Below are 27,726 nucleotides of genomic sequence, written 5' to 3' on the forward strand. Positions count from 1 at the left end.
TTATTTTTCACGAGGTAACCACAGCTACTGAAAATAAAACAAATTAATTATTACAGTGATGGATAATTTGTGCATTTCTAAAAAGACAAAGAAAAGAGTGACAATACAGTTCATGTTTTTTTTTCTTTATGAGAATCTGATTACAAGATTAAAATAGAATAGAAATAACCTTTAAGGTCTCTCAGTGGGGAAATTCATCAGCAAGTAGGAGCATGCTGATTCACACAAGATAAAACTGTGATCCTCTTATTTCCATACTAATATTCATAATATGCAACATCTCTCATGGATGTCTAGTTTAAAGATATACTAAGAAAATAAGTGTAAAAACAAACAAACCAAAAAAATTACTGAAACCATTACTGAAAATGGAGTAATATTTACTTTAAGTGTTGTATCACATAATCAGTTTGAAGTATTTCCATTTAAAGACTGCCACTGTCATGAATTGCGGTTAGCGGTGGTGAGGTAAAACGCAGCAGACCCAGGCTGAACGAAGAGAATGTTGATATTAATAATGAATCGGCAGCAGAAAGTCCAAAAACCAGGCAGCACAGGGACAAAGGGGAGCTAGGCTCACTACTGGTAGCAACTGGTAAAGACACGGACCAAACAGGCAGCCAAACAAGACGAACACGACATACGACCAGGACCCAACAAAGACACAGAAACACAGGTGGCATTAAATACACAGAGGGTAATCACAGAACGACACACCTGGGAACAATCAAAGGGTAGACAGGACAAGACAGAGACCCCACAGAAACACAGAAACCTAAATTAAACAAGCAGAAAAACTCAAATCCCTACAGCCACAAGCTAGAAATGTAATATTAATTTTTATAATTTATTTCTATATGAAAATGTTTCCATTCCTTTTACTTTAGTTCCTCATGATAATCGATGCTGATGGTACTGAATTTGCTACATCTTTGTACCTATGATGTGCCTTAGAGTGTTCGACAAAGATTAATTGTTGAGCAGATGAAAAGAAAAGACATATTTTTTTTCTGTATTAAAAATCTTAAAGAAAAAATATTCTGAAATAATCAAATGAAAAAATCTAAATATTACTGAAGAATAATATCTTCCTCACATCCAACTTTGATAAGAAAAAGAATAATATTCAAATAGTGTTTCTCTTCAAAAGATAAAAATGCAACAGCCACTGAACTACAGGAATGAGTCGACTGCAAGATTGGAGGTTGTGGGCATCATTGAACCAAAAGTCGTTGAAATTCATGGAACATTACAGCCTGCCTTGAACCAATGGAGTACAGATACTTGAGGACATGAAAACATAGTGCCTTCCATTTGAGAATTGCATTTCTCTGTGTACTGACACAGGGAGTTTGAGTCTTCAACATCCTCACTGCAGTCTGAAATATCCTCTGTAAAGAAGCTGGCTTTGTGCCTGAACCTGGAGGGCTGGCACTTTAGAGTGCAGAATTATTATTACTCACAGCATAAACAGACTCAAAACAACTAGAAATCAGGAACATAAACAGGTATACATAGATCTAAACCTAGGTTGGCAGCTACTTCAAACACCCATAGCAATCACCTGCTAAGGAAATAAATCACACTTTTCCAAGCAGACAAGGTGTCAAAAGTAATAATCATCTCCATTTTGTGGATATAGAATATTGTAAGAAAGCACATAACACCAAATCCCATTTTGCTCAATGACTGAATGTCTATTTACAACGACTTATTTCCTACTTGCTTAAAGGCTGCTGATGGCATAAGGAAATATCGCTGCAAGTACAGCATGAGCAGCACATATACAGTAGCACATCATATTTTCAATTACAGCAGCTAATCCAAGCATGAAATCCTCGCCCTTCAAACTTACATAGACAACAAGACCGACAAGGGGATAGATATTAGGTGTTTAATCACTACATTATTTTCTGTGTCCATGCTTACTCTCAGCAAGCACATAAGATGTAGTAGTTTTGCTTACGTATGTGAAACACATGCGCAAGTGATGATTTTTACAGTAACTGCAATATTTTAGTACATATTATTCAAAAATAGCAGCAGAAAGAATCAGTGGAAAGAAACTTGTGTGGGATACTAATAGTTTTTTTAAACAGTATCTTAATTTTGAGTTTTTATCTCTGTTCTCAGTAGAAGTTGGACTTCTTCCTTGTGTCTACTTTGCACTGTCAATCCAGTGTTGGTCATAGTACTCGTCTGCTTGTACTTTTCTTTCTGTTAAAAGATAGTCCTTCCTTTCCTCTCTTGCCAACTGTTTGGATGAGTTGGCAAAGACACAGAGACACAGATGGCATTAAATACACAGAGGGTAATCACGGAACGAGACACACCTGGGAACAATCAGGGGGCATACAGGACAACACAGAGACTCCACAGAGCGCAGAAAACTAAAGAAACACACAGGAGAAAAAAAACCTCAATCCCGACATTTTCTTCTTGAATATCATACCTAATGCGCTATGAAAAATCTACAAACATGCACATTTTCTGCAAATAAATTGGAGATAAATTCCTCAGAAAAATTTGTGAATGGTTGAATCTGAGAATACCGAACAGTGAGTAAGTGGGAGTCCACTCCATATGTAATAGAACATACAGCATGTGACTTAGTATGAGCCCCAGATATGAAGGTGAGTGCTTTAAGCTTGACACTTTCTATGCTTATTGCAATTATTTTGATCCAAGCTGTTTTTGACATTTTCCCTGTGGTGTGATGAACTCCATAATAAATGTTACTTTTCTGGCGCGCTAAAAGGACTCAGTTATATAAGCGTTAATAAAGACCTTACATGTTATTCATTGGTTGGGCACTATTTTGGACACCCTGTAGAAATGTGTTGTTTGTCTTGTTCTTGTGAACCTATTAAGCGGCAAAGAAAAAATAACCTCGATGTATCATGGCACCCCTACTTTCTAGCATTACAGGTGTACATGTGATCTGCCACAGGTTTGCATTTTAGTTAGTACTGCTTAATAAGATGTGATGTAACATTACTTAACTCATAGCGATAAGTTTCACATTTCATGAGCCACTTAGAAGTTTTAAAGTTAAGAATGTTAATAAAATAAAAGACATTTTAATTTTAATCTCTACATAAAGAACCCAATATGTACTTAAAAGCAGATGTGACATTTCTGATATGGGGAAAAGCCATGTTCAGGCATGGCAGCTTTTTCATTATGATTTAACAGCGTGAAGTCATTATATTACTCCATGGTGTATAAATCTAATGCAGCAGAAAGAAAGGAACTAAACTGCCTACCATTTTCAGCAAAGGGTGCAAGGATTTGTGTGGCAAGACGAAAAAACATAAGAGAACAGAGCACTTACAATAAAAGACTCTTGTGCAAGGTCCCATGATAGCTTTCATAACAATGATAAATGGCTGAAGCATTTTTCAGCATAGGAACAGCACATTTATGATTTTTTTTTCTTCGTCAAGCTTCAGATGGTTGCATAATGCGAAGAATCTTTGCAAAACAGGGAGAAGGAATTAACACCTGGATACCACTGAATCTTTGAATCTACTGTCAAATTCAGCTCTTGCATAAGGGTTAACAAAATGAAATGTTTTTTTTTACAGCATGTAATATAATGAAGACAATAACATCATAGTGCTTGTTACACTGCTTGACTTCCTAATAGGATACATTTAGGCAGTGAGTGCATTACTCTTCCGCAAGATCCATTAATATGAATAAATAAATTTGCTCGTCAAATCTGTAGGTTAAAACAGTACATCATATGTATGAAAATTGTCCTACCGCAGCTCGGGAGTACCGTCTGAAACAAATGGATGCTTTAGTTGGGACTGTGTTGCTGAAGAAAAGCAAAAGCAATGTTGCAGAGAAACAGCAGATTCTGCAGGAGCTCTGCACAAGTCATTTTCCACAGTTGCAGCTTAAACTGCTGACTATCTGAGACCAACTCTTTATCAACGGCGACTAAGAGCCCTGAAGGTTGTAGAAGTATTTGAAACCAAAACCTCTGATAAGTTTTGGGTCAGTGCTTCATTCTTTCATGTCAGTTGTAGTTTGGAAGAATACAGTCTGAAGAACATCACCAGCGTTTAAATTTTAGAGAGAGCTGCTCACAAAGCATCACAATGGAGATTGGAAACGGGGTGAGCGCTTCAACAGTGTTTCACATTCATCCGGTACTGCGGTATTCTTTCCACATGGCAGACACATATTCTGTATTATTCAGGCTGAGAACGAACAGGCCCCATTAAAAGCCCAGCGCACGTCTTCCATATCTGGGCGCATGAGGGGGCTGCTTGATGGCACCTACGCACCCATCATCCACATATTCAGAGGAACTCTAATGTTTCCACATGGATCATTAGCCCCTAATTATACAACTGTAGATATTTTATTCAAAATTCATAATTAGAAACTGAATGTAATCTGCAAGTGCTTCACATAATTCTCTCTATAATAATAATGCTTTTGACTTGAATATGCATGATATGACAGATCTCAGACATAAAAAGTTACTGATAATTAACGAATGCACTTATTTTCAAACTGATCCAGGAAAAAGTTACTGATCTCTACCAGTAAGGCACGGCTACCTTGTTTTTCACCATCCCTATTGTCTTGTCTCTGCAATATTACATTACTCAGCAATTTATCAAGTGTCACGCTTCAGAGCTGGCTTGATAACACCAGCTTCAAGACCTTTTACTTCTCCATTTCGCTTTCCTCAAAAGGTCAACTTTTTTTTTCTTTTCACAGTGGCACAAAGTACATATTACTCTGCCAAACTTTCTCCAGCATCACGTCAGCATGTCAGCACTTTGTTTAGAATGGAAAAAAAAGGACAGAACAAGAGATCCAAAACAACCCATGGTATCACTGTGTGTTATAATAAATGCTCTCTATGCTGATTCAATAACTGTTTCAGCTGATTTAGTGTTGCATTTATTACCAAAAAATCTTGGCTTGCACACAAAACATTGCTTTAAGGCCACGGAACAAATTACATTTTATATGTATTTATCTTCATCTTTTATTAAATATACTAATGGTATGACACAAGTAGATACTTCATGTTTTTATTTGACTGTATTACATTTACAACTTACACTCATCTGAACTGAACTTTGGCCATTTAGAAGCCTTAATGCGCCAATTGTTGGCAAACACATTTTTTAGATACATAGGAGTAATAACCTTTCTCAGACTTACAGTGTGGGCTCTCGAGGAGACTGTGGCTTAATTAGGCCTGTCATGGTAACACATTTTGGTGGGTGATAAGTTATCCTAGAAATTATTGCGTTAATCAATAACATTGTCATTTTGAGACAATGTTCCACTAATGTAAACGTAATGGAAAATTAATGCAAGCACACTCTCTTAAAGATCAATAAATTAATTTCAAAAGAACATTTAACAATGGAACTGGAAGACATTTTAAATATCCAAAATAAACAATTAACCTACTGAATAAAATGGATTATGAAGTTTCTGAAAACAAACCTGCCCCTCAAAATATATCATTGATTAGACTCATATAAGCAAAACTGCCAGTTAGGACTTTAGTGAAAAAAAAAAGTGCAAAATTACTACTGTGTACTGGGTGTCAAATAATTGCAGCAATTTCCGAAATGCTGGCTTATCAATGAGATTAAAGGGTAGCATCTCTGTCATTGATAACGACGACAGCAGCAAAAGATTTTCCAACTTTCCTGTTTTACGTCTCAAGCCCATGTGTGCACAACTACATGTTGCGCCCAGTTAGTTGGAATTTTGGCAGTCGCTTTGCAGGAGGAGCAAAAGCAATTGCTGCCACACTGCACCAGTTCCACAGGTAATGAATGGAGAGGGAGCAACGTCGTGTCGAGAAAACAAGAAGGGAAGGAGTCAGTCAACGCACTAGAGTGAAGATTTTTGTCATCCAGACTCTTTGGAAGAGAGGGAGACGTGACAAAAATGAATTACATCAATTACAGCTTCATCAACCGTAATTGATGAAGCTCATTTTAATTTATCATGCCTTTAACTGATGTACTGCTTATTGGGACAAGGCTAGGCTTAATGCTGAGGAGTAGTTGTCTTGCAGTATAAAGTTGTGTGCGTGATACCAGCTTCTGTCTCTCCTACATGCCAATGTACCACTTGGCAAAGCACTTAATTCCTATCTGCCTACTGCTCTGGCTGTTTGTGATTGCTCTCGTGTAAAGCAGTTTGACTGGTCAGTATGATTAATAAAGCTCTACATAAATTCAGCCAATTTACTATATAATTAGCTCTCAAAAACATGGTTCAAATACATTCACCTGCAGTACATCATCTATGTTGGTGGACAAAATGATGGTTTGTTGGCGAAAAGGATGGACTGATGACGGACGTACATTTTTGTCTGGGTTCTAAAATACTAACATTTTTACATCTTCTATTTTCTTTTTCCATCATTAAACAGAAATGAGTACTAAAATCAAATTCCATGCTACCGCGTCCTTCTTCTTACAGCATAACGACATTATAATAATAATAATAAAAAAAATACAACTCTTCTGAATGAAATTCAAACATAAATCATAACCTCTGCTTATATTATTCAACAGGATTTCAATCCAAAGCACTCTTTTGGAGGAATGAACCCTGAGTGACAAATGAATTACATTCATTAGCCATTAAATTATGTATGAAAAGCTGACTACGTGTTTAAAGAAATCATGTGATGAATCAAGGGCTCTGATAGGAAACAAACTGTATTTGCAATTTCAACAACAAATAGTAAAACATATCTTGAGATGGGAGAAATTCATGCTAGATGACAGAATGTGGGCTTTTCACATAAAAACCCCCCCACCAAAAGTAATAACTTGCAAATATCCTCAGTCAAAGTCCAATTATATAGCATTTGTGCATTTGCACATTTTCAGTGAGGTGTTCAGGGGCTCTGACAGCAGAGTGTAATATTGGTTGAGCACTGATCTGATCTCTGGCTCCCATCTGTGGGTAACAATTCCCACTCATCTACAACTTGGCTGCGTTATTGCTAATTCTTATTTCATTTAAACCCTCTTTGATGCCCACACTTATTGCATCTCTAATAAAGAATTCTCACAGCACGGACTGGAATGGCTCCTGTGAAAAAGGGAACTCACACAGAGAAAATGTCTTCTGACCGCACCACGTTATTAGTAGAAAAGAAAAAAAAAAACATAATTGAGCAGGACTTCAGGAATATGAAAAAATAGATTTTGCATGTGAAATTGAAAATACATCGGAAATGATGGTGGTGCAATAGGTAAGCAACTCATTTGGCTTTCCTGCTTGAGCCGTCCTCTTAACATCCGGACGATGTGGAGAGCCCAAGGCTTTCTCAAGGCCTGTGCATTTTTATCCTGAAGGCAGGAAAATGGCTGAGGTTTATTCTCTGCATTATAAGACCTGAATGCATCTGAAAGGGTTTATATCAGACATTAAATATGATTAGTATTTCATTTTAATTTAATTAACGACGATGCCGACTCACCTCAAAAGGCATTGTGGCGATCTGAATTTGAGTTAGTGATTATACAATCAGTAAACATTAATATTAGCCAACACTATTTACCTTTGATTGTTTTTATTGGAATGCAGCTCAAATATTACCTTGAGAAGTCACAATCATTTCAGTTTTGCTTAGTGTCAGGAGCAGATGCAGCAGTGATAGCAGTGATGTTAATAACATTTACTGTCAGCGGCAGCAATAAATGTAACTATGATAGCAATGATGATGGCACTAAGAGCTCCAATTTGTTGAAATCTGGCAAAACTGTATCTTCATTTTCATTTTATTAATGCCCCCCAGGCCATTTTGTACTGATTGCTGCAAAAACCAGATGATTTGGACTACTCTGCTTTGGCATTTTGTGCACTGATTTGCAATGATATAAAATTTACTTTTGCACAACCCTAACAAAAGGATGTCACAAGCATGATTCAGGTGCAGTACTTCCAGTATTTCACCGAGATACTGTTAATGCAGAGAGCTTGGAGTGGTGAAATTGAAAAGCCAAATCCACAACAGCAGCACTTCTGTGATCACACACCATGTAGCCTCTTTTTAAAATGTCCTGCTGTCGCTGTCTTTTGTTGACCTAAATGCTGAAATGACCGCTCTCGCAGATAAGTTGCTTCTGGGCACAAACAATACCTGCAGCAGTTAGGGATATGTGCGAATGTGAGGTACAAACTTATCTTTTCTCTACACACATATGGACTATGGACACTTCTGTATATGCACATTTGAAACATGCTATGCACATCATATTTAATTGTAGCAATTAGAAATGCTAAATGACAGTGTTGACATCCTTCAAATTAACCTTATCCTTATCCTTCATTAACTAAATCCCATTTTCCTGTTGTATCTGCCATTTGTCTCTTTCTTCAAGTAGTGGTTAATTTTTTTATTTTTTTTATTTTTTAAATAAAACAACTTCCTTAATTGGCAATCATACACTTTTAGCCTTGCTGCAAGGTTGTTGTTTTTTTTTGAGTAGCAAGAACATTTCATATACTTTGTACATATATTTTTCATAGGGATAGGGCTGGGGGATATGAGGAAAATCTAATATCCTGATGCATTTTTGCTATATCACGACAGACGATATGATATATATCACGGTATTTTTAACTATAGACCCCTTGCAGCATGATGTCACCCATGCAAGTTCCTGCCCCCATTTCTCTGCTAGACTTAAATGTAAGCTCATATAAAAAGGGATGCAGTGTATTGCTATGAACTGTCTACACTATGACAAGATAACTAGTTGAGAAATAAGTTTTAACTAAGAAAAAATAGCGAGGGAGAGGGAGGTAGGTCAGTTATGCTTGACTTTGACAAACTTAATGTGCTGCGGAATAAGGTGTGTTTTGGTTGGTGGCTATCTACTTCAGCAATCATTCATTAATAATCACAAAATACACATCAAGCCTAAAAACAGAAAACTGTAACGAAATGAATGTTCTGTTCTATGTAGGGTAATGTTTGAGTGATTTTGGTGCTGAATCCTGATACATAAAGTTGCGTTGTTGTCAGTTGCTATGGCAACGAGTCTGCGTGCATCGTAAAGCCGACAGAGCGAGAAAAAAAGAAAAATAATGAGTAGTTTTGAGTTATTTATTATATATATATATATATATATATATATATATATATATATATATATATAGCTGACTGTATAGCTCAGTGGGTAAGACACCAGTCTACCACCCGGGAGACTGGGGTTCGAATCCAGGCTGGTGCAAGAAGATGTGAATGCAGCATTGAGAACATCCCTACCAACACCATAACAGAAACCAATGAGCTGATATACAACTCAGCATCAGTGATCCTTGAAATGCTCGGCTATAAGAGCAACCATGAGACCCAATATCCATCATGGAAAAGACGGTTAGAGGCTAAGATCAAGATAACAAGCCTTGGCCAGCCGCCTAAAGAGATACACAAGAGAGAATGAAGCCAGGAGGATCAACCGGCTCTTCTCCACCCAACCAGCTAAAGTGTACTCTCAATGGCAGGGTACTAACAACAGAGCAGACCCACCAAGGCTGGAGACTGAACAATACTGGAAAGGCATATGGGAAAGGGAGACGTCCCACAACAGCAAGGCACAGTGGCTAACCACTCTCTACGAGAGGACCACAGCAACCTCCCTGAACAAGCCCCGGTAACCATCACTGTGGCAGATGTCCAAGAAAGAGTCTCGGGTATGAAAAACTGGACAGCACCAGGGCCTGACATGATCCATGCCTACTGGCTAAAGAAACTCACTGCCCTCCATGAGCGACTGGCAGCTCAACTGAACCAGCTGCTACAGAATGGGACTCACCCTGAATGGTTAACTGAATGGCCCAGAAGGATCCCTCAAAGGGTTCAGTCCCATCCAACTATCGGCCAATAACCTGTCTCTCTACAACATGGAAGCTCATGTCAGGCATCATAGCGGCTAAGATAAGCGGACACATGGATAAATACATGAGCACGGCACAGAAGGGCATCGGCATAAATAGTAGAGGAGCCAAACACCAACTCCTTGTGGACCACACAGTCGCCCGAGACTGCAAAACCCGACACCGCTTGGATTGATTACAAGAAAGCCTATGACTCGATGCCACACACTTGGATCATTGAATGCTTAGAGATGTACAACATCAATAGGACTCTAAGAGCCTTCATTGCAAACTCGATGGGGCTGTGGAAAACCACCCTTGAAGCCAACTGCAAACCACTTGCACAAGTGTCCATCAAATGTGGCATATACCAAGGAGATGCTCTGTCCCCACTGCTGTTCTGCATAGGCCTGAACCCCCTCAGCCAAATCATCAACAAGACTGGCTACGGATACCGACTTAAGAATGGGGCCACAATCAGTCACCTCCTCTACATGGATGACATCAAGCTGTACGCCAAGAGCGAGCGAGACATCGACTCACTGATCTACAGCACTGACATTGGGATGTCATTCGGACTAGAGAAGTGTGGCCGGATGGTTACAAAGAGAGGGAAGGTCGTCCGCACAGAAGGGGTCTCACTCCCAGAGGGAACGATAGCAGACATAGAGCACAACTACAAGTACCTGGGAATACCACAAGCAAATGGCAACCTCGATGAGGTCACAAGGAAAGGAGCCACAGCCAAATACCTCCAACGAATAAGGCAAGTCCTGAGAAGCCAGCTCAATGGCAAGAACAAGATCCGTGCAATAAACAGCTATGCCTTACCAGTAATCAGATACCCTGCCGGAATAATTAGCTGGCCAATGGAAGAGATGAAGGCCACGGATGTTAAGACTCGGAAGCTACTAACCATGCATGGAGGGTTCCACCCCAAATCCAGCACCCTGAGACTGTACACGAGCCGTAAGGAAGGAGGCAGAGGACTAGTGAGTGTGAGAGCCACTGTCCAGGATGAAACATCCAAGATCCATAAATACATCAAGGACAAAGCCTCAACGGACGATGTGCTCAGCGAATGTCTCAGGCAATGGGGAACAGAGGACGAGGTGCTGGAGGAACCATCATGGGAAGACAAGCCCCTGCATGGGATGTACCACCGACAAATAACTGAAGTGGCTGATATCAGGAAATCCTACCAATGGCTGGAGAAAGCTGGACTCAAGGACAGCACGGAGGCCCTCATCCAGGCCCTAAACACCAGAGCAATAGAAGCTCAGATCTACCACACCAGACAAGACCCAAGGTGTAGGTTGTGCAAGGAGGCCTCTGAGACAGTCCAGCACATAACAGCAGGGTGCAAGATGCTGGCAGGGAAAGCGTACATGGAACGACATAACCAAGTGGCGGGCATAGTGTACAGGAACATCTGTGCAGAATATGGACTGGAAGCCCCGAGGTCAAAATGGGGGACACCCCCAAAGGTGGTGGAGAATGACCGAGCTAAGATCCTGTGGGACTTCCAGATCCAGACAGACAAGATGGTAATGGCGAACCAACCGGACATTGTGGTGGTGGATAAAGAACAGAGGAAAGCCGTTGTGGTGGATGTAGCAATACCAAGTGACCACAACATCAGGAAAAAGGAGCATGAGAAACTGGAGAAATACCAGGGCCTCAGAGAGGAACTGGAGAAGGCCTGGAAGGTGAAGACCACAGTGGTGCCTGTGGTCATCGGGGCCCTCGGGGCAGTCACCCCCAAACTGGAGCAGTGGCTCAAACAGATCCCAGGAACAACATCAGACATCTCAGTCCAGAAATGTGCAGTTCTAGGCACAGCCAAGATACTGCGCAGAACCCTCAAGCTCCCAGGCCTCTGGTAGAGGACCCGAGCTCAGAGGATGAAAGAGACCACCCACGGAGGGTGAGAGGGGAATTTTTTTTTTTTTTTTTCATATATATATATATAATTCATATAATTCATATATGAATCATACCTACGTCTCCAGGTTTCACTTTAAAGGACCAGTTCTACCGCAGCAGCGCAGCTATGAACGGCATGTAAAAGATTGGGAGGAGAGGAGGGAGATAAATTTGTGGTACAGCCTTTTGTGGCAATAGTTTTATAGCATGTTTTGCAAATTACTTCATTTTGTTTGACATCCTCCATATACAAAAATCCAAGCTACTGCCAAATTATTGATCCAGAGCCGTTTCTCTTCGGAACTAGACTAGTTCATCTGACTCCTCTTCAGTTTATGCGGCTTGCCTCAAACTCTCGATGTAACCACGTTGTTTGTCTTCTCCGCGCAGTGTGATTGGTAGAAAATTTTCAGGTTGGGAGGGGGGAGGGACTAGTGATGCATTCATAGGGTGTCGGATAAACCATACTCACACTCACAGTGAATTTGACGGCGAAAGTTTATTTGAACAACAATTTATACTCGGTAGTTGGTTATAGCCATTTTAACTAGTATACTCAATATATTGCCCAGCCCTACATAATGATAACATTTTGGAATAGAACAATCTAGACATCACAATAAAAGGGATGCAGCAATTTATCAACCAGATAAATGAACTGACCAATGTTCCCTGATCAGCTCTGAATTACTTGTACAATTCAAAACAACAATGGTTTGATCTACACATACAACCCACAGCATGTTTAAAAAAAATAAAAATAAAATAAAACAAAAACAGAACTGATCAAACTGAAAAATCACTGACTCAGACTAAAAAAGAAAAACAGAAATTTGTATCAGTCAGAAAAACTTTGGAAGACTGGTGTAGCTCTGTTTACCATTGAACTATGTGACATGCACCTTTTCATTTCTACTAGTTTCCACAACGATTGGGATTCTCTACTCCTGAAGAACTTACAAGGCTAAAAATAAGAAGAAAGTGCCAAATGTTAAAGGTTTTTGGTTCTTTTTCCATCCAGGCCTCAAATAAAATACTGTACTTGGTAAATCAGTTAGTGCAAAAATGTGCAACTAAGCAGCAAATCTTACGTAGCATTTACTGCGAGCAAGGGAAAATGCAGGTGTATGCAAGGATAGAAGTTGCTGGTTCATATTCTTTCTAGTTGTTGTTTTTTTTTTTTTGCTGACCTGTGAGTTGTTTTCTTCGCTTTTTGATATTGTGTATTCATTCACATACTCGCCCAATTCCCGCTGTATTGAAATCAGCACAAAGGAAGTTATCAGGGAGGCTCATCCATCATTACTGATGCCTTTTAAGCGCAGGCATTTCCACAATGTGTTTTTGCATCATATCCTGTGCGCTCTAGATAAAAGCTCCCCTGCAATCCCTTCCCTTGTGCTTCATGCTGAGAGAGAGTGAGCCCATCTCCAGCAAAATATCTCCTGCTGGGACGTACATATGTGAACAACAACTGTGGAAAAAGTCTGATCCAAGTTGTCCGCACATTCTTTTGAACATCTTTGGTGTTCATGAGTTCAAACAGCTTTGTTGTGGTTCCGACTGTGAAGCATGGAGTTGTGAGAACAGAAGGCACCACGAGATGGTGAGACAAAAAAACATACCTCCAAACTATGTGGGGTCCAGGCAATCAGAAAAGAAAAACGTGGAATGATGGATATTCTTTTTCTGGCTTTGAGATCTTTGTTGTTTTAGCTTTTTATAATAGTTAGAATAAATTAAAAACCAAGAGCTTAACTTACTTTTTGAAGTTTGTATTGCCTCATTCTGCTGCATTAAAATCGCTATATCTCATTTGTGCTTGGTGTTGCCTTGGTGAACAGCATCTCACGTTAAGCTATGGTGCAGACCTTGTTTGAATAAGTCTACAATTGTGTAGGTTAATGCACATCTCCATTTTGGAAACATGGTATAAGTAGTACACATCAATAAGAAAAAGCGGCAGGATAAACTGTGATTACATGTCCATCAGTTCAGAGGGTTAAAATAACACTAAAGGAAATATTTATTGGAAAAAAAGTCTAAAACTATCACATATCTGCCTTGTTCTCTCATCTTGTGATGCATCATGAAAAGTCTCATTATGTAAACAAGTGGTCTCTTGCACAGAATGTACATGTAAAAATCATGAGGGAACATTACATTTTTCATCTTAAATAGGATATTGTCATATTGATTCCTTCATCTATTAAGGATTTGTTGGTTTACCTTTCAAAATGAATCCTAACTTCATGTACTTGCATAATTTATCTGCCATGTCAAGTCCACTGAGCATAGATAAAAATGAAGGTAAAAATATATTTTAAGACACTTCTGTTATAAAGCCTAGGCATAAATCCAAACTGGGAGACTCTCTCCAGCCTACTTGCACCATCCAATTGCTTTGTCTCCACTGCAGCCAACTCACACCCAATCCTCCCTCTACCTCAGCCAATCATCACTCAACAATCCCTTTGTAAGGCTCATCATCCATGGATTCTGGTATGGTATTATGCGGATAAGCACGGTTGATTTTGAGGGCTGTTATGAATTAAAACTTTGCTCCATGAAGTGCATTAACATTTCTTCTAGGGCACCCATAACCACTCATTTAGAGGGGCGCTACAACAAGAAGGAGCTGAAATGAAAAGCATGACAAACAGCACAGTGTCGCTCTCACCACTGATTCCAGACTGCCCTGACAGCAGAGACCTATCTCACAGTTTCTGTCCACTTAGTTGACATAGAGTGGCAAGTAAATCTCACAGTCCTTCTCACAGACAGTGTATAAACACCTCTCTATTCATGGGCGATTAACTGTTTCACATTATTTTATTCTTCTCATCTTTTATTTTTCTATTCAGCAACCTAATAGGTTCCTTTTCTTGTTATATTTTTTAGTTTAATAACGTGAGAAAAGCACAATTTTCTGTTTATCAGTCAGTATTTAACACCGACACTGACATAATGATTTCTTTCTGAAATCCTGCATAATAGACTGTTGCTTAAAACCTAACAAACATGAAAAAGACACTGCAATGTTTACTCTTGTTATTCTGCTTTGCAAAGCAGACTGGACAAGATCATGAGGATTCTTAGCACACATATAGGTTGAAACAGGAATTATTATGAATAATGAATCAATCACATCGTGGTCCCAAAAATCTGAACTGAATCAGGAGATAGTAAAAATTCCCAACTATACTAATTTACCTGTCATTTAGGGTTGGACTTTCTGCAGATATTTGAATGTAGCCCATATTTTTGTATCTGAACCCGCAAGAGAATAACACCCCTATTCAGAGAAAAGCACCAAACACACAGAAGTTCAAGAAACCATGAATCTGATTATGTCAAGAACACAGAACACAAGGACTCTTGTTTTGAAGAAACACAGAGAAGGAGAAATTATTTTGTTCAATCTTTTCCACTTTTCTCCTCTTGTATGTTGACAGCTGAAAAAACACTGGCTTGTGGCAAGGCGGTAAGGAAAAAATGTAGGCATAGTTCTGAGTGGATTTCTCAGAAGATTGAACTGTAGAAGAGAATAAATAACATAATTAAAGGCAAATGCTCTGAGGTGCAGCTAAAATCTAAGAACATCTTTTACTGGTATATTTACACATACTAAATTTTACCATTTTACCAAGAACATTTTTGTCAGTGAAAATGCGCGAGCTAGCCAAGAGACCAGTGTGGTTGAGGAGGAATTACATTCTTAACTCTGAGCAGAGGCAAAGGCCTAATACAACAAACATCCATCCTCAATATACTCAAATCCATCCATGGTAAATAATAGCAAGATTAGAAATGGGAGCAGCCCTACAAAAATCTTCCTGAAAAGAAAAGACTTGAATAAAAGCAGAGAATACACACATACACACACACACACACACGCACACACACACACACACCTACACACACACCCCCACGCACGCACCCCCCCCCCCCACACACACACACACACACACACACACCACTGGTCCCATATCTCAGAGGCACACAGAGCAGCCTACCATTTTTCCAACTCCTTATTTGTTCCCACTGCTCTTTCCCTCATTCAGAAACCATTTCAGCGCCTTTCTTCTAAACATCTATTTGCAGAAATTCAGACTTAACCTAAAGCCATGAGAATAAGAAGCACGTATAACTTGGATTTCATAGGTCAAAACACAAACACAATTTGTCGGAACCCTTTAAGTAATAGTTTCTGTGGCTTTCAGTGGAAACTCCATTTCTATGATACATTTTGGAACGACCTAAAAGGCTCTTCCGTGTAAGCCTGGTGTGTTCGGTGATGACGGTGTATTCTTCAGTCATGGACATAATAATAAAGGAAGTATCCGGGTAGATGAATTGCAAAAAGCAACAAAGGTAATTAAAAGATGAAACATCAAAGAAGCATTGAGTATATGTAAATAATGAGAGATGGAAAAAAACTATGTGCAAAGTTTCAGCTTCTCTAAAATACAGCTGACATGCAATGACAATCTTATATAGGTGTTAAAATAATCTGCATCTCTAATGGGAAGTTACTGTGGTGTTGGGATGTTGAGATGATTTGTATCGGCAAAAAAGTGACACCTTCCCTCTAGCACTGGAGAAAAGCTGCTAGAAATATTATGCTGCCAATTTTTTCCATGGCAACCAAGAGTGATGCTATGAAGTCTTGAACACAGTGGAATTTATTTGAACCTCAGAACAAATCTAATATGACCAAAAACATTAGCATTTTACAAGAGAATAAAAACATGATTGGTCAGGAAGAACCTCTTTAAATTAAACTAAATGTAATGCAATAGCAGGCATCTTTACAAATGATGTACACTGCTAATTTTACAGTGATGTAGTTAAGACCAATGATATTAAATTATGACTTTCTATCCAAGAATTCCATTTCTGATACGAGTATGGAAGAGCTCCGCCTAACAGCAGGTACGACTGTGGACCAGCTGATCAGCTTGTTTATTTTTATGGTGTTGGGTAAAGAACCCGTAAAGGAGCGTGGACCACATTGCGCATCGAGCTGCACAGGTTAAGTTAAGTGACATCATAATTTGATATTGCAATATTAATTTGTTCACCAGTGTTACCGTAAATGAGATGATGTGGCACACCACTAGTGATAGCAGGTGTTCACTAACAATAGTTCTTGCAAGAGCTCAGACTTGCTGGGTAGAATCATCTAAACTTTTTTTTGCACTGCACTTTGAGTGCCCCAAAAATCAAAAGTTCTTTGATGTTTCTAACTCTCCACCTGTACAATATTTCATATAGGGTAAAAGCCATCCTTATCTTACTTTCCAAAACACCCTGTCTGCATATCTGAGGTTTTCTTTTCCAGCAATACACACCTCTCCAGTCTTCCCCACTCCGTTCTGCTGGCTCTAAATTTAACATGAGCATAAGCATACATGAAACATTTAAACATGTAACATTTTCTATGTCGTCTTTGTTGTAGTTGCTTTTCAGATGAAAAAGTAATTTCTTTCAGTTATTATTTACACCAACTAAAAAACAGTTTTTGGATGAGACTTGTAAAAAAACAAAACAACAAAAAACAACTTTTACTCAAGTTTCCTACACTGCAATTGTTCTATTTTTTATTTCTCTATTCAATATGCAAGCCTAAGAACAAAAACAAAGCTTCTGAAGCTCTAACTGACATTACATGTAATAATCATGCTGTTTATCTTTTGATCTGCTGTTTCATTAGTTGTTCAGTCTGTATTTATAAAGCATATTTTGTCGTGAATAAAAAAAACAAAAACAGCTGGCCCGATAAAAGATTTAATGATAACTGGAAGGAAGCGATGCAGCGAGAAAAAATAAAATAGGCCATGACCTGTCAATCCCAGAGTAGGAACATGAGTATAATCTTTTTAATTAACAACAATAAACACAGCCACTTCACATAATTACACTATTTATTTCAGCTAATTTAGATAGTGAAAAACAGAGCAAAGTTTTAAGATGCAGTGCTTAAGAAGCAGTTGATTACTGTTAAATGTATTGAAAGTAGCACCTGGTATTTAATGTCAGTTTGATCTTTTTTTATATTAATGGTGAGACAAAATTTAGGATCCAGTTGCAGAATTATATCATCTCCACCCTATTTCACTCAAGCTTCATTTTACTTATCACCTAAAAGGTTATAGGCACTAAAACCGAGACCAAGAAGATTCACGATTTGCTTAGACTAGGACAAACTTCACACATTGGAGAAGAATAATTTGAATAAATGTAAAACTTTCACTTTATGTTATCTTTTGTGAAGGCAGGAGAGAAAAAAACAGGAGAAAAAAAAAGAATGAATAAACAGTTACATCTGACAGAATAACCTGCATTACTGTAGCCGTGCTACGGCGTGGGCTATCTTGTGTTACCATTTTTACAATATTCTCTTAGCACCATTATTATAATGCATTAGCACTTCAGCAAACTCTGTCTCTTGAAATTCATCGCTGCCTCCGGCAAAACTGCACGGCAAAACTGCACGGCTTTTCTTCAGAGCAGTATTCCCTTTTTTCGCTTCAGAGTCATGTCTGAAACAGAGAACAACAAATTCTGCAGATGGAAGCATTGCTAGTCGGTATGCTGCAAAACACTGGATGAGTAATGATGGTTTATATGAGCAAGAGGAGAGTTTGCAAGTTGAAGAACATGAATCTCTGCACAGGTATCCACTGGAGAGAAAATAGCGGTCGGGTCACATGGAAACAGAGAGCGCTGTTAAATCCTTGACCGTTACTACATGAGGTGATGCTGATAGAAAGCTGTACTTTTTACAGCTTAAATTGCTTTTTTCTTTCCACAGAAAATGATCTATCAAATGAAGATGCAACTAGTTGAAATTATATCTGATTAAAAAAAAACATATTTGTAATAAAAGCAACTTACATTTATTCACCATCATTTTATGTCAGCTAATTTATATGTTAATTAAATCATATAAAAACACCCACAAGGTTGAATTGCCTCTTTTCTGATTTGAAATTAAAGTATGCGTCTTTGTATTTATTCCCCACAGCTAAGTAAGAATGGATCTCTTAACACAATTTATAAAAAAAATGACTCACATAGATTCTCTTTAGAAAGCTGATTTTATAGGACAAAATAAATCCCTTCCCAAAGAACACCCTCCACATTTGTCTAAACCTTAATTTAGTCCCACATGTGCTTCTGTCAGCACAAAACAGGCCAATGATCCTATATCCAGAGCTAAAATAGAACAGCTTAGATAAATGTTTGGATCCATATATTATTATGGTCCAATAAAGAAACAAAAATTTAATCTAAGTGAACATTTGTGGCAAGTTGATAGTTCAAGAATGGTCAGTTCATGGAGGGTCTCTAATAATTGCCGTTAATGAATGGTGTTGATCCAGTTTGACTAAGCTTGATCCATTTTCTGGATGTTCAAAATTGATAGAGACATGCATCAAAATAATTGCATCTGCTCTTGCAGCGAAAGGCAGCTCTACAAAGTACTGAATACAAATGCAGGTCGCTCTTTTCAAAGTTTCATCTGTGAAAAAAAACAACAAAAAAACAATCAAGTCCATGTTACTTTATCATCCCATTACACATTTCTGTACTGTTTCCCTTGTTTTGTCACACAAAATCCCCAAACCGACACAGAAGTCTATGTCTGTAGGGTGACAAAATTTGAAAGGGCTCAAGAGGTATGAATACAAGACACTGCGGCTATAAATAGAAAGAGACCCGTGAATCAAGATGTTAAGGGGTGAAAAAGAGGCAGAGTGATGAAGAGATTTAAAAAAGGCTCTGATAGACGTCGACCCCAGTGATTCAGTCAGTCAACGCCCACAGAACATGCCCATTCTCACGAAAACAACGATTCTGACTCAGCTCACCAAGAGCGCAACATGACATTTCACTGTAAACTCTGGTCCGTCTTAGAACTCCTACACAAACACAACAAATTAATAAAAAAAATAAACAAATATTGATCATACTACAAGGAAACTGATATAATGATGTTCTGTGAGAACTTGTTAAATGCTCCTGGCCAGTAGGTTGTCTCGATGGCATTTAAACCCGATTCCTGGGATTCAATACATTCACACACTACCAATGAAGCGAACATACTTTATGTCCCCCAAAAGCCATTTGAGGGAAATTAGGCCAAAACACGATGACAATTTCTGTGGATACAGAGGGACACACCGAGAAAAAACAAAACAAATAATAATTACAAAATATTACATATTTTTAGGAACTACTGTGAACAAATAATCAGTGAAACTGTGATCCCATAATCACATTAGTGATAAAAATCCCATTACCTTCTCATTATACATCAGCCTCTTTTCTCTCCTCAAGTGTCTTTCAGAACAAGCATCAAAGATGATGGGAAAATAAAGAAACCATTTCCCCTCTACAAATCCTCACCTAACCCGTACCCCCATATAACCTTCCAATACCCAGAGTACAAGAAATGCACACAGTCTATAAATCATCACTGTTCATCCCACTTAGGAACTAGATACTAAAATCTACTTATTTGGTTTCTCCTGTATGGCAAATACTTTAAGATAAGAGCATACAGAAATGAGGCATCCAAGATGAAAGGTACTTGATGTCTAGCCGGGGTGGAATGAGTAAGTTCTTTGTGATTCAGAAATAGCGGATCATCTGAAAGCATCACTAATTAACCAAGAAGAAAAAATAAATAAATGTAATCTCATAGAAAATGGGCAGAAGGGAGGGGCTCAAGAAATAAATAGAGAAATTCATTGTTTGCATATAAAGTGATTATACGAGAAGAGCATAGAAATAAACAAGAATTGTGTGGGGTTTTATAGTTTATAGATATTTTTTTCTCTTTAGCATGGGGTCTGGAATGTACTTTTGCAATGTGGATGAAGAAACCTCAGCATGCCAGATAATCTTATTCAATACGATTGTAGCATTATTACAACTTTTCTTTAACTCTACAGTGAACTTTAAGACTAAAATAACTCTGCAGTGATCAACTGGAAACAAATTTAAGAATTTAACAGAAACAAAAATCACTTTTTGTCAAATCTTGGGTAGATACCTTAACACTTAAGAGGAAAAGAGAACATTTTACAACTGACACACATTTCTTCATGTCCAATCTGTCATTAGTCATTATGGAAACTGCTTGGAAAGGGATCAGGAGATTAAAACACCCAAGAATAACCTTCACATAATAAATAAGATACTCTGAGCAAAAATAAATTTTTCAAAGCTGTTTGTCGGAAAATCCTCTTTAGCTGAGGTGGGTAGAGGAGGGAATGCTGAATCCTTTCTTATTCTTAAAACGCAGAAGTCTGTTCACTGGTGTATGTAGCACTCAGGCAGCTCCGCAGAGACGCATGCAAATGAACTTAAGTCTCGAGAAGAGCAACAAGGGAGGTGGAAGCCAAACAGCAACTGAGTACTGAGCACAAATATGTGAAAAGTTTAGCTTTGGGAGCATTTTGATATTCAAGTGAATTTAATAACATGCCACTGAGAGAACCGCTTCTCCCTCAGCATCTTCACCTATCCTGGCAATTGTGTTTCTGTTGTGTTTCGAAAAACTGTGACACATCAATTTTAATTAATTAGAATCGCCTAAAAAACAACAGAGAGAGAGGTTTAAGTGCTCTGAATAAAATTTAACCATGTTTACTCCCAACAAACCTAAAATTCTTCCTTCCAACTCTGAACAACACAATTATCTGTGTCTTTGTTTTGTAAGTACAGTCGTGAAGAGTTAGTGAGTCAGGTACGCTCCAGTTAAGCTCGCAAGAACGACGAGAGGTTACACTTCAGCAATGCGCAGAACAATGGAGCAGAACAGCCTGGAGGTTTTCGTACTAGACTCTCTGATGTTCAACTTTTCATGTCCAGCAAATGTAGTAAAGAAACCTCTCATTGTTTAAATGGATGGCTTTATCACAAGTAATACCAGAGGTTCTCAATACATTAGACTGTTATGGGAAAATAACTTCCGTGATTTACATAATTTAATCCAGAACATGAAATTTAGAACACCCATGAAGCCTTTCAAGACATTGTTCATATTTTTTTATGGATATGGTATTAATTATTGGGTCTGTGTGGTGTGGTATGGTGGCAATCAACCTGAGGCTCAGCTGAGGGGATGCTTTATTAATGACCTTCAGCTGGTCTGCAATGTTGGGTCTGGTGTCTCTTATCCTCCTTTTGACAATGCTCCATAGACTCTGCTGAATTTAGGCTAATCTGCTTGTCATGAAGGCAGAGTTACACTATGGTGCCTAAATCAGGTAATGGCACTTCTGACAGTGTGGGCAGCTGCCAAAAACCCAATGGAATATGAATGAGCATCTCCATGAAGCATGCTAGCACAGAAAAAGCATGGAGTGTTTTGAAATTTTCTGGTGGATAATTTTGACTTGATAACATGCAGTGGACCAACATGGGGTGATGACATGGCAACCCAAATCACCATTGACTGTGGAAACTTTACACTGTATCTGAAATTCTGTGCCTTTCCGCTCTTCCTCCAGATGCTAGGAGCTTGATTTCAAAATTAACTTTTATTTGAAAAGACCATTGAACAAAAGTAGCAATCATGTTTCTCTTTATCCCTGGTGAGATGCTTTCAAAATGGTTTCCAGTTAAGAAATTGCCAAAAACCAGGACTGCAACAGTGGTTGTCCATGTTTGTGTGTTTACTCCTAAAGCACTACCTCCAGCTCCAATTCATTTCCTTCAAAACATCCCCAAACTCTTGGTTGTGTATCTTTTTTTTTTTTTTTAAATATTTTCATCCTTCCACTCAATTTTCCATTATTGTGTTTGTCTACAATTCTCTCAGCAGACAGTGTGCAGGGTATCAATGAAAGTTTGCTGGAAAACTGTTGAATTGTCTCCAGTTTTGATGGTGTAGCGCATAACAATTTTGTATTAAGAGTGCCTTTTTTTTCCATCTTTTGCACATTTTTATTTTTTTAAGGGAGATATTTTTGGGCTTTTGTAGCTGTAAGCCAAAAGCATCCAAATATTTCAAACATATCACTCTGTGTGTAACAATCCCATTAAAATAACAGTTCCACAGTTTGAACTGAATTACTGAAATGAATTATGAATGAACTTCTTCTTAATTGATATGCACCTGTGCTGCTGGGTGTGCATATAAGACAGATTACTGCAGACACTTCCACACAGAGCATTCACTGTGCAACTACCTAGAAAAAGACAAAAAAAAAACGTATTGTGGCATGAGCAAAACTTACATTGCCTTGGTTGATGAAACCATGCTCCCTGGCGATGCGGTCAGCCTCCCCAGGGCCCCCATTGATCTGGACAGCCCATGTGTTGGTGAAAATCTCGGCAGCATCAATCCACTTCAGCTCGGCTGTCAGAAGGACAAGACCTGTCCACACAATCGGCAGAGCCACCCGGGCATCCATTAAAAGGAGAACTCTTCACAGGGTGGTCTGTGTGTTGGTCTGAAGCTGCTTCCCAGGCAGAGTTGGGCTGCTCTACCTTACAGCAGCAAAGTAGAGCAGTGGCCTAGAGATGAGAGGACAGAGCAGGCTATAAACAAAAACATGGCCTTCCAAACTGGGTCAGTCTTGGGCAGTAATATAATCCTGCAGATAACAATCAGAGTCAAGCAAAGACTAACTGGGGATCACCCACACATCTTATTATTCACCTTAAGAAACTTCCTGTCCACTGTAAGACTATGAGAAAGACTTTCATAAATATGCAAAACATTAATATTAGATCAGAACAGAAAAGGAATCTGCCGCAACCAAAAATTATTTCTCTATTTTGCTTTATGTTCCAGAGACATGAAATGGTAATGTATGATAATCATATACAGTAAGTATCTTGCTGCAGTACAGCAGCAGCGCCAAGCAAACTCATACTGCTAATGGCAAAAAAAAAAAAAAAAAAAAAAAGACAAAGAACTTCCAGGCGAAAATGTATTTAAATATTCACTCAGACACTGTTCTTCACTTTTGAATATTCAGGAATATTGCTTATTAGGTTTGGTAAGGTCATGTTCAACATTTTCTAACCGAACAGTAAAATAAAATGTCAGATTTAAAAAAAAGAATCACTATTTGGGCAGAAGTTCCAACAAAAAGATGTTCGGCTTTGACTACTCTGCTGTCATTTGATTTGCCGTTCTCTGAGTCAGATAAAAGAAGTCCTTAAAGAGACTTTGGGGTAAGTTGGGGAAATTCCTGTAGAAAAAGAGGTTGTGGAAATCTGCAAAACAAATCATGTCAATGTTAAAAAATGAGCGACAGTGCAAAACATTCCTGATGCCATCAAAAAGCATCATTATGCCAGCAAATTGGTCAAGCTGCAGGCCTGCAGCACTTCCACAACACATTGGATAATTAGTTATTTATTTTTCACAAACATGCAGGACTGACCTACACCCACAGTAACTGCTCTCGTCCAGGTGCCTTGTAAATATCCTTGAGAGACTGACAGCTACACACTGAGATGAACATCCTGTGCATGAATTTGTTTATTTAAGTACCTCTTGTTAAGTCTGCCTAGGCTGAATGCCTGTAAATATGTGTCTCTCTTACAAGTACAATCTTAATTGCTAATGTAGTAATTCATGGTTAGTTAACTGGCTATCAATATGTCTGAAAGTTTTTTTCTTTTTATTCAAAATAATCATTACATGCCTGAAACCTAGAGTTTGGAAGTAGCTCTTGGCAAGAGTCCTTTCTACAAGGATAAGTTGTTTACTTTCTTCTGCATAGAGCCTAAAAAACACAATTTCCACAGTTGTTTTCCGATTTGTTGACCAGACCATCACAAAAGCCAACCGGATGAATGGTGCAGTAAGCTGTATTTATTTGAAATACATGTTTTTGAATGCATAATATGTTTTGCTAATTGTTGACTGTTTGTGAGAGCTTCCATTTGATTTCACTCTACATCTCCAATGTGCTCAGCATTTCCAGATGGAAGGGCGGACGGCCAGAGGGACGGAAGGGACGGGTGCTTCTTTCCTACATTATGAATTCTTGATTTCTGTGAGCAAACGAGGAAAGAAGTGTTTGTCTTTCAGCTCTTGTGAGAGATAAACTTTACCCTCACTGTTAAGTCATCTTGAGCTCATCAGCTGGCTGTGCAGGGAGGAAAATATTGTCTTCCACTATGAAAAAAAAAAAAAAAACAAAAAACAAAAAAAACAATATTTGAGCCGTTTATGCATTTGAGGCACCGAAGAACATACTGTATGTCATGCAAAACTGCTAGGATGATTCACATCTGCAGGGAGAAAAACAATTGTCTTTACCCAAGGACCAACTGTCTCAAATGTACTACTACTAGTATTATTATTACTACTACTACTACTACTAATAATAATAATAATAATAATAATAATAATAATAATAATAATAAATTTTATTTAAAAACAATAAATGACTGTAAAAAACCTGTGTGAGTTAAGAAGAATAGGCTAATCTAAAAAAAATGAGTTTTCAGATCAGATTAAAGTTGACCAATTCCTAAGAAAGTTGCTATAGCCTTTTTGCAGAGGCAAATATGACCATTCACAAGTTGGCACCAGCTTGTTCAAGCTCAAATACTTCTCCTCATGGAGAATAAAAAAAGTTTAACTAATTCATATCTCAGCAGTTTAATTAGACTGAGCTAGTAACTACACAGTCATTTGGGTTTTCCTTGTCTTCCACCATTATGCATCTGTTCGAAAAATCACAGTTTCTTTAGATTGCCTTCTGGCTCCCTGTTTTTTTTTTGCTGACTCTTTGTTATGTACCACGATGCAGAAAAAAGAGCAGGATATGTGTTTTTTTGGTGGGAGTGTGAAATAAAGTAAACACAAATCAATACGCCAAGTTGTGCTTTTTCTCTCTTTGTTTTTTTTTACTTATGTGTATCAAAGGACCTGCAAAAAACACAAAATATTTTATTTAATGTTTCAGACATTTAATGTATATATTATTATCATATATTAAATGGTAATGTATGATAATAATATACACCATACCCCAAGAGTTCCAAGCAAATTCATGATACTAATGGCAAAAGGAAGACAAAGGACCTCGAGATAGAAGTGCACCGATGTATCGACACTGAAATTAAATAGTAAATTCATGCAGCACTATCTGATCATTTTAGATGTCAGTACTCCTGGAAGTAGAAAAACAATCATATACAGTACCCTCCATACTTTTACCACCCTGGCAATAAAGACCTGTAAAAAGCCTTAAAACAAATTAATTTTTCTGATTGGCCTTTGTTTTATTTATTTAATTTTCTAATTTATTCAATGTTTTCTCTTTGGGTTTATTTCGAATGCAAAGGACACAAAGACTCAAAAGAAAGGGTAATAGAGAAAAAAGAAAAGAATGGAAAAGTTGTGGGGTAAAAAGTAAAAGAGAGAGAAAGGAACAGAAGAGGAGAAGACGGGTAGAGGGAGAACACAAAAAACACAAGGAATCTGGTTGTACACCTTGGAAGGGAAAAATAATGAATCTGAGAAACCGGGGCGACAAACATGTATGCACATATGATAATAACAATGTCACTCTAAAGCACACAGTAATAATTAAAACAAGATGTATTAAGTGGCAATTGAGTATTTGAACACCTTAATTTATACCCGAGTGAACATCATTGCCTGTTTCATACAGCTTAACACCCATCTGCCTTTCTCTCATCTTTCCTGTTAAGTTGAGTGGCAAAGCTCATTATTAATAAGGGAAATAAGAAGTCATAAAAGGTAAATGGCCTGTACTTGTGTAGTGCTTTATCAATTCCAGTGGACCGCAAAGTGCTTCACACAACATTCAGTCATTCACCTATTCATGCACACATTCACACGTTCATAGATAAATCCAAAACATTGTAAAAATAAATAAATAAATAAAATGTCTTGGTTACTTTTAGCAAGAACTATTGGATAGTTTGAAGAAAGCTATTTTCTAGGGAAGGGTTTTTTCCTCCCCTAGAAAAAAACTTTAAAGTTAAAGTTAGGGATTGTCTACATTTTTCATATATATATATATATATATATATATATATATATAAACATATTTAATGAAGTTCAGAAATACATTGGTTGGATTAAGACCGAGTCAAATCCTACAAGTAATGTACACAATCTACGGAAGCATTTTAAATTAGATTTGAGTGAGAAAAATGTTATTACTTTTGAAAAAAGTTGATGAGAATTTATATCAAGCAAACAGTCAGACTTTGCTGGGGGTTTCTTATGAGTAGTAATGCGCCTTGGTTCAAGGTTTATCAGGTTTCTTTTGAAACAGCTCCTTTTCCTGCAGCATTGTCACAAAATGAACAAAGACATATCACAGTGAGCAGTGATTTATTCATGTTTCATTTTATTATCTGGACCAGCTTTTATTTTTATTTATTTTTGTCAATATTCATTTCTTAGCTGCATGTATTCAGGATCTCATTTTTCGGCTCAGTAAATGATCTAGTAAATTTAATATTTTGCCAAATGGCTCAGCTCTTCCTTAACCTTGACATTTTGAGTAGTAAATGTTGGTATTACTGCACACAAAGCTACAAGCCGCCATCTATCCATCTCTCACTTCGCCTTACAACTAGTCAAGAACAAGACAATCAAATGTCTCTCCACGAATAAGAGACGGGCCCCCCAACCTGAAGGGAATGGGTCCATCCTTTTCCAGTTAAGAACTGTGGCTTCAGACACAGAGCACTCACATTACTCCCAGTACTGTATACAAGAGGTGTGTCATCCAATGATGCAGCCCAAAAATGTATTTCACTGAGTTCCACCAGACTAGCTGTGGAACCGCACATCTGCTGAGCTTGTCAGACAAACTGCTTCTCAGTCCAATGCTCCAAAGAATGCTGTAGGTGGCTTAATTCAGAAATGCCATTGTGATGACA

At 38.1% G+C, this 27,726-nt stretch overlaps 1 protein-coding gene across 1 annotated transcript in view; it reads right to left on the reverse strand.

Annotated features, from left to right (window-relative positions):
• Positions 1 to 27,726, reverse strand: part of furinb (furin (paired basic amino acid cleaving enzyme) b) — a 140,943-nt gene that overhangs the window by 104,523 nt on the left and 8,694 nt on the right. Inside the window, exon 2 of the mRNA XM_088006340.1 lies at positions 23,076 to 23,355. Coding sequence (XP_087862466.1) covers positions 23,076 to 23,252 — 177 coding nt within the window. The 5' untranslated portion in view covers positions 23,253 to 23,355. The remainder of the gene's footprint in view (positions 1 to 23,075; positions 23,356 to 27,726) is intronic.

The sequence above is a fragment of the Poecilia mexicana genome, unplaced genomic scaffold (assembly GCF_051168715.1).
Source record: "Poecilia mexicana isolate PSO_F unplaced genomic scaffold, ASM5116871v1 scaffold_6, whole genome shotgun sequence".
Taxonomy (NCBI): Eukaryota; Metazoa; Chordata; class Actinopteri; order Cyprinodontiformes; family Poeciliidae; genus Poecilia; species Poecilia mexicana.